This window comes from Gymnoscopelus braueri (assembly GCF_963280865.1).
Source record: "Gymnoscopelus braueri genome assembly, chromosome: 7".
Classification (NCBI taxonomy): domain Eukaryota; kingdom Metazoa; phylum Chordata; class Actinopteri; order Myctophiformes; family Myctophidae; genus Gymnoscopelus; species Gymnoscopelus braueri.
In genome coordinates, this window is record NC_137608.1 from 5,684,539 (window position 1) to 5,693,756 (window position 9,218).

The 9,218-nt window shown below is 40.4% G+C and overlaps 1 protein-coding gene across 1 annotated transcript; it reads right to left on the reverse strand.

Moving 5' to 3' along the window:
• Positions 1-271: 271 nt before the first annotated feature.
• Positions 272-9,218, reverse strand: LOC308089235 (protein kish-A). Its single transcript, XM_080433843.1, has 5 exons — positions 9,177-9,218; positions 7,629-7,738; positions 4,040-4,074; positions 3,826-3,909; positions 272-1,242 (listed from the first exon to the last, which is right to left on the reverse strand). Exons 1-4 carry the CDS (start codon positions 9,177-9,179, stop codon positions 3,842-3,844), a joined length of 216 nt encoding a protein of 71 aa, XP_080289969.1. The 5' UTR covers positions 9,180-9,218; the 3' UTR covers positions 272-1,242; positions 3,826-3,841.

Here is a 9,218-nt window from a genome sequence, read left to right on the forward strand (position 1 = left end):
CTACTGGCCAATCACAGCACGTTGACTACTGGCCAATAACAGCGCGTCTTTTCCAGGATAGGGACACCAGGTTGAAAGTGGTTAGAAATAAAATTAAGTGTAAATAAAAGCCAGTTAGTGATCAAGACTATTTTACAAAAATCTGTCTTGTCAAAATTAATCACAAACATACTTTAATACATAATGGCAAACTGCCATGTTTTATAAAACATCTGTTTAAAACCCAATTTCTACTGGAGGACAAAGTGTAAATGAGCCGAGAGACAAAGAGTTAGATTAATTCCATCATGTTTACTTTGTGTGAGGAACATGACATTAAAACTCACATTCCTTCCGTTTCATACACAATGCCGATTCAGGACACACCTCCCAAAAAAAGGTCCTTCCTCTTTTATATACAAAATGCCAACATGGGCCGCCTCCTAATGATCCGAGTCATTTTCCAAAACCATTTCAAAAGAAAAACAAAACAAAAATGGAGATATTTTCTTGGAAAGAAAGCCACCCTTCGGAAATGTTTCGACCAACTCTGTAGCATTTGATCCCACAGGTGACGATGGAACGACAATTTCCTGCTTAAACCAAACCAGTATAATAAGAGATAACGGAGGAAGCATTGGCCCCATACATCCATCCATACATAAATCCACCCATACACACTCATACATACATATACATTAATAAATGCACGCACGCACACACAGTTGCTGTCGGGCAGAAAGCTTGTATCCAACCTATAACCTTGTATTTTAGCTGTTTATGTTTAGTTTTGTGTAAATTGCAAAAAAAGGTTTGTAAATTTGCGACACATTGTAAGCTTGTAGATCAGCTATTTCCCCCAAACATTATGAAAACGGTTTAAGTGTGTCTGTGGCTTGTATAAATATTGAACCAATGAAAATATTAGCAAACAGCTTTAGTGACCTAAATTATTAACTTACAATGGGAACACATGCCTCTCTTTTTTCCATTGTCTGAATGCACATACAGTACGAGGTTTTCCCACCCGACAGCCACAACATACATACATAACATCTGTAGTAAACATGTCACATTAAGTGTCCACTAACACATTAGAGAGAGAACTGTGTGGACACACTGAGGTGGTCTCTGGTCCTCTGGTCAGCCCACCTCCTCTCGCTTTCTCTCCGTCTCTGCATGGCCCTTGGTGGTCTTCTGACGGCGTCTGTGTTAAGTGACAAGCAACTGACTGTCTGTGTTGTGCTTCCAGGATGCTTCCCTCTGTGTGGAGAGGACAGTTACGGTTAATACAACTAATCGATCATACAAAAAATATATATCTCCATATGTAAACTTTGTGTTTTTTCGTAAATTAACGCCCTACTTCATACCAGATCAGCGGTTCTCAAACTACGGGTCGCAACCCAAAGTGGGGTTGGGGTCGCGCATTGGCCACCAAAAAATATGTTTTTTTTAAAAAGAAAGTGGGGTCTAGCTGTTCATAAACAATATAGTTATAATATAGCAGGAATTAAGTTCAATATGAGCGGATGCTGGGTGGCTTGAAGGAGTTTTTGTAACTCAGAGAGCGCGAGTACAACATTTGGACAACAGGTTCATTTGGTTCCATTTTGTACCCTCTCTGAGTTAAATTAACACTGATAAATTGGCACTGGAGGGGTCACTGACTGTCTGTTGTAGACCAGGGGTCTTCAACAGGGTGTCCGGGACCCCTAGGGGGTCCTCAGAGTTACTACAGGGGGTCCGACAAATCTTTGTGTGATAGGAACTTTTACATGAACAACTTATACCCTAGAATCCCTATTCTGAGGGGAACATTCGCCAAAAATAGCAGATCTACAAGCTCACAACGCCTCGCAGCTTGTAGTTCGGCTATTTTCGGTCAAGAGGTTTGGTGTAGAGGGGGGGAAAAGAGCAGACCAAGTATAGAGCCAAAGGTCAAGTTTACTAAGTATTGACTGTTTAAGTGGTTTAATGTCTGAAAATACAGTATATGAAGCCATCTATGAAATCTATGATATGAATAATTTCAATCTGTAACACAATTTTATACAATATGTAGTGGGGGTCCCTGCTTCATCTCTCTCTCAGCTAAGGGGTCCTTGGCCTGAAAACGTTGAAGACCCCTGTTGTAGACTATGTGCCAAAACAAACAATTTATGGATCGCAATCGTGTAACATTACAGAGTGGGGAGTTCCTACTCACAGACAACCTGACCAGTTACCAATATCTGCTGCCGGGCCGGGATGGAGAAAAACACACAGTCGGTGGCCAAAGATATTAAATCGAGAGCTGGATTAAGAAACTCTGGTGGTTCTGGCAACATATTTTGGCAACAAATGCATCAGTTCACGAATGTGTGTACAGAAACACTTCCGCTGCTTTTATTGATTGACTACAATATTATTCATTCATTTCATTGATAAGGCAGGCCTACAAATCAGAAGGAATCGCTGCTGTAATTTCATTTTCTAATAAATATTCATATATGTGACTGAATACAATGCAGTCACATGTAAGGCTAGCAATGTATGCTTTTATTTGAAGAAATTATTTATTTCCACTTTGAAATTGCATTATAAATAAAGTGCGGGGTCGCCAAAGAATGTCCCCCATAAAATGGGGTCGTGGCATGAAAAAGTTTGAGAACCCCTGTCCTAGATAATACTAGTGTCACACGAAAGTATCAAAAGTAGCAGATGCGCAAGCTTGAAGCGACACATTTCTGCTGCTTTTGTTGTTTTTTCATTTCAATTCTGAAAAGTTAGTTTTGGACATGAGGTTTCCACCCGACAGACGATATTTTACACAGCTTCATTGAATGTTTGATTCTTATTTTTTAAATATATTTGTCTTTTTCTGCCTTTATTTATAGTTTGTCGTAGAGATGGACAGGAAACAGGGGGAGAGAGATGGGGAGAGACATGCAGCAAAGACCATCGGGAACGGGACTCGAACCCCGCGGTGCGCTGTCAGGCTACTTATGAGCCTAGGTGCCCGGACCTCTAGGCCAGCGGTCCGGGCCTGAATGTCTGATTCTGATTGGTCAATCACAGAATAGGCTCTATGCACAGCACAGCAGCCATACTGGAAAATACATTTGGGCCTCTTCTTTACTACTCCCTTCACAGGTGTTACCAATTATACTAATTAAGTATAACCAGTGGTGGAAAGTAACAAATTACATTTACTCAAGTACTGTACTTAAGTACAATTTTGAGGTACTTTTACTTTACTGGAGTATTTCCAATTTTCAGTACTTTTACTTCTACTCCACTTCATCTCAGAGGCAAATATTGTACTTTTATCTGCAAAGTAACAAGTAACTTTAGTTACTAGTTACTTTGCAGATATAACTTATTTAAAAACACACATTAACCACTTCAGCCCTATTTTATACTTAGGCTATTTGAAAATAGCAGATCTACAAGCTCACAGTGAGCTTGTAGATCGGCTATTTTCAAACATTTTAGTACTTTTACTTTTGGTACTTTAAAGTACATTTTGATACCAATACTGTACTTTTACTCAAGTAAATGTTGAATTCCGTACTTGTAATAGAGTATTTCTACAAAGCAGTATTGATACTTTTACTTAAGTAAGAAATGTGAGTACTTTTTGAGGCACGCAAACAGCCCCGAGGTGAAAAAGGTGACATGTTGTTTTCTTTCGGGTCAGGTGTCACACAATTGCCCTATTTGGGTTCAAAAAGGTGACTGTAGCCGAAAAGTGACACTTTTGCATGTCTGCCACTGAGTATAACGCACATGAAAACGTGATGAGAAACAAGTGTTACACACAGAAATAAATCATGAAAACATTGGGACAGTTGGCAGCCCTACCTGAGTGGAGCGCCGCCTACTGGAGGAGGATACTGAATGCCATGACGACACAGCAGCACGCCACCCAGGGACTCTTACGCTCACCTGCATGGATTCAAACAAACAATAAGAACGTTTTGTTAGGCTCAATCTGCCATTTATGAAACAGCGTGATACGGTAGCACTCTTGTTTCCTATCACTGAGTGGTGTCAACAACAGAGAAACATTGTTTACCTATTCTTGCACATTTCCAGAAAATCCCCAGAGGACTGCAAGAGAGAGAAAGACACAATTACACACATGCTTCATATTTACCTCCCATTTACTGTAAGCTAAGGAATACATTAATATTAACCGTACATTAAACAATTACAATTAAACATTAATGGCAACAGAAATTTCACTGTGATTGATTTGACTCAAGCAGGTTTAAATCTCTGCAAATTGATTTCCAAATTTGATTTCCAGCCAGTCCGGGAGCCAAACCACAGGGCCTAGAGCCTCCTACCTAGTGTCGCCAACAGCTGCAACATCTCAACTTTCCCGGCCTGGCATTGGTCGGACCGATGGCGTGGATCCATGCATGTTGCAGGTTGTAAATGCAGCATGCATGGATCTGCGTAGTCGGTCTGGCTAGCGCCAGGCTAACCCTAACCCCCAATTAGCACTGTCTCTTAACTCCCCTCAAGAGACAGTGGGGGCAGTAGCATGCCACTTGGACACAGGCCGGGGTCTGATCAGCCTCGGTCGGGTCGCCTGGAGGAGGGTGTCTGTTGCAAGACCCGAAGCACCCAGTGACTCCAGGTAACAACAACACTGATGATGTGCCCAAGTGCATCAGTCGATGTTTTATTGACTGTGTGGCATAGCCTTTAATCATACATAAAGCCAAATGATTCATTTCAAATCAGTATACGTTTTATAGCCTACAGATTAAACAGTTGATTTGGCCGAATAGTTATTCCACTCTCCCACTGCCAGTTTGAAAGTAGGCACAGAAACCTGTCCTCATGATGTGATTATTGCAGTAGGACTGTGGGGTAAATAATGTCTTAGCCCAGTCTTATTAAGCTCTATGCACAGCAGCCATATTGGAAAGAAATTGGGCCGCTTCCTTGCTTCCTTCACAGGTGTTACCAATGATACTAATGAAGACTCTGTTCCATTTAGTGTAGCACAGTGGTTCTCAAACTTTTTAATTTCAAGGACCCCCCCATAACTCTTGAGAGTACAAATGGAACCAAATGGACCCGTATTCCCGTAAGGGTCCATTTGGTTCCATTTGTACACTCTCAGAGTTACACACCCGTAAGGGGCCATTTGGAACCCCCTCAAGGAACCATGAGGGTCCCTGGACCACACTTTGAGACCCACTGGTGTAGCAGAGTGTTTCCAGTGAGCCAACATGCACAATATAAGCACCCTGACTCTGTTTGACCAGAATGGAACAGAGCCTTCATTAGTATCATTTGTAAGACCTGTGAAGGAAGTGGTCTGATTTTGCCTTTCCAATATGTTTATTAAAGAGCTGGAGAGACATGGAGACTCCTTTTACTGAACAAACACTCTATGAGTAGTATCAGAATATAGAGTTATTTAACACTTATTCTAACAAAAGTAAATCACTTACCCTACCTTTAAGAGACAGACAGACAGACAGACAGACAGACAGACAGACAGACAGACACACACACACACAGTACTTTTTGACCACTATTGCTGACTGAAGTCTGTCATAGGTAATCAGTAATCATATCCCTCTCGCCTTGCAACAAGACTATATCATAGATGTATTTTATCATATAGCCTGACTTTTACTTTCGTATCTAGACATGCAAAATCGATAAAATACATATATGATAGTCTTGATCCAAGGCTACTCCCTCTCATTACGTGGCACAGACAAGTTGTTTACATTACATTTAACATTAATCTACCGACCACAGTGATCACATCTACAGTCAAACACACAGGCTGTGTTGTATCGATCACTTGTAATCGATCCTTTGGTATCGATCATGTGTGTTGAAGAACGATACAAACCAAGAGCAACACATGATCACCACTTGGCATTTAGCTTGGTTAGCTGAACATGCTAGCATCATTAACATTGGTGTGGTTATTCGTAACAGCGGCAAACATTTAACGTGTGGAATGCAACATGCCGACAGGAATACGATAAAATATAATACAAAAATGTAGTAGTTCATATTAATATGGCAAAAGTGTTTAATAACGCATAAAAGTTAGAATTCATTGAAGACTAACTCCTCACCATGTCTGTTGCTCTGTTTCAGAGAAGCCACATCACACTTCCGCCTCCTTACGTAACTTACGTAATGCTACATTACGTAAGTTACGTTACTCACGTAACCAGTGGAGGAAAGTTATTATTATTACATTTACTCAAGTGCTGTACTTACATTTAAAGCCAGGACCAGGTACTTCTTCGAATATTTCCATTTATTGATGTATTTATATTGTACTACTTACTCCTCTACACCTCAAAGGGAAATGTTATTTGACTTAAATAAGACATTAAATGCAGGAATTTTACTTGTAACGGAATACATTGCTACTTTTTCTTAAATCCAAGATCTGAGTACTTCTTCCACCACTGGACGTAGCCATGGATTACACGACGGTCGTCTGTCATGACAGTCATTCATGGATGAACTTCAAACTGGTATTTTTACTTTCTCCCTTTTTGACCCATACATCTAAGAACCATCTACATAAACGTTCAAATTTCAAATATAACGTGTTTACTCCATGGCCACGGATATAAAAAATATGTACGGGTCCTCAGATGTACCTGTATATTTCGTATTGTTCAATAAAAAGCATTTTAATCCGATTGGTGCCATTTTCCAATAGAGTTATAATGTATCAGAGTGCAATACACATTTTTTCTTATTTATTTATTTCTTTTTTAACCCAAAGACCAAGGAGATATGATTTGTTGAAGATCTAGACTCCCATCCACTTCCTTGTTAACTTAAAACTTAAACATTTTGTATCTCGGCTCCTGAGTACTTTTTTTTTTAAATTAAAAATCTCTGGCAGTGGGCAAACGCAAAAAAATAAAGTTCTGGCAGTGAATGAGTTAATCATACATAAAGCCAAATGATTCATTTCAAATCAGTATACGTTTTATAGCCTACAGATTAAACAGTTGATTTGGCCGAATAGTTATTCCACTCTCCCACTGCCAGTTTGAAAGTAGGCACAGAAACCTGTCCTCATGATGTGATTATTGCAGTAGGACTGTGGGGTAAATAATGTCTTAGCCCAGTCTTATTAAGCTCTATGCACAGCAGCCATATTGGAAAGAAATTGGGCCGCTTCCTTGCTTCCTTCACAGGTGTTACCAATGATACTAATGAAGACTCTGTTCCATTTAGTGTAGCACAGTGGTTCTCAAACTTTTTAATTTCAAGGACCCCCCCATAACTCTTGAGAGTACAAATGGAACCAAATGGACCCGTATTCCCGTAAGGGTCCATTTGGTTCCATTTGTACACTCTCAGAGTTACACACCCGTAAGGGGCCATTTGGAACCCCCTCAAGGAACCATGAGGGTCCCTGGACCACACTTTGAGACCCACTGGTGTAGCAGAGTGTTTCCAGTGAGCCAACATGCACAATATAAGCACCCTGACTCTGTTTGACCAGAATGGAACAGAGCCTTCATTAGTATCATTTGTAAGACCTGTGAAGGAAGTGGTCTGATTTTGCCTTTCCAATATGGCCACTGTGCATAGAGCCTATTGCAGTAGGACCGTGCGGTACGTAGATATGGCAGGGTAGGTGAATGTCTTACCCGGTCTTATTCTTGTCCAATAGGCTGGGGAACATGGCTCTGATGTAGGCACACGTACAGATGAGCAGCAACACCACCGTCAGCAGCGACTGGAAGTTGAAAATGGCCGACTGCAAGACAGGACCAAATGGCAACAGAATCAGGATCATATACAGACAGACAGACAAATAGACAGACAGACGGACAGATAAAATATAGTATGGATTGGATGAGAGTCATGCGACTTGTATTGCATAGATCAAGGCAGGGGTCCTCAAACGTTTTCGTGTCAGGGACCCCCAAATTGACATGCATTTTCCTGTGGAACCCCATCTGAAAAGGTTGTGCACCAGGGACCACCCAGAAGAGATGAAACATTCTCAAAAAATGTCTAATGTACACGCTCTTCGTGCCGTGCTGTAAGCTTGTAGATCTGCACATTTTGATTTGCCAACGTATAAAGTTTATACGTATCATTTTATCCGTTTATACTATAAACGGATAAAATGATTGTGATGCTACATTAACTACTTTTGCTGGGGACCCCCTGGAACTCCTCCCCCCCCCCCCCCCCCAAGGACCCGAGTGCAGCTTTAATGCCCACTCTGCAACCCTAGTTATAGGTAGGGTAAGTGATATTTTTGGGTATTTTTTTTTGTAAAAAATGTTAAAGTACTATATTCTGATAGTAATCATTGCTACAGAGCGTTTGTTCGGTCACAGGGGTCTCTCCAGCTCTTTAGTAAACAGAATATAGTACATTTTCAGGTAGGTGACAAAATGTAAGCCAATCAGGAGAGAGCACTGAAAATGCATTTTCTGTTTATTAAAGAGCTGGAGAGACATGGAGACTCCTTTTACTGAACAAACACTCTATGAGTAGTATCAGAATATAGAGTTATTTAACACTTATTCTAACAAAAGTAAATCACTTACCCTACCTTTAAGTGACAGACAGACAGACAGACACACACACACACACACACACACACAGTACTTTTTGACCACTATTGCTGACTGAAGTCTGTCATAGGTAATCAGTAATCATATCCCTCTCGCCTTGCAACAAGACTATATCATAGATGTATTTTATCATATAGCCTGACTTTTACTTTCGTATCTAGACATGCAAAATCGATAAAATACATATATGATAGTCTTGATCCAAGGCTACTCCCTCTCATTACGTGGCACAGACAAGTTGTTTACATTACATTTAACATTAATCTACCGACCACAGTGATCACATCTACAGTCAAACACACAGGCTGTGTTGTATCGATCACTTGTAATCGATCCTTTGGTATCGATCATGTGTGTTGAAGAACGATACAAACCAAGAGCAACACATGATCACCACTTGGCATTTAGCTTGGTTAGCTGAACATGCTAGCATCATTAACATTGGTGTGGTTATTCGTAACAGCGGCAAACATTTAACGTGTGGAATGCAACATGCCGACAGGAATACGATAAAATATAATACAAAAATGTAGTAGTTCATATTAACATGGCAAAAGTGTTTAATAACGCATAAAAGTTAGAATTCATTGAAGACTAACTCCTCACCATGTCTGTTGCTCTGTTTCAGAGAAGCCACATCACACTTCC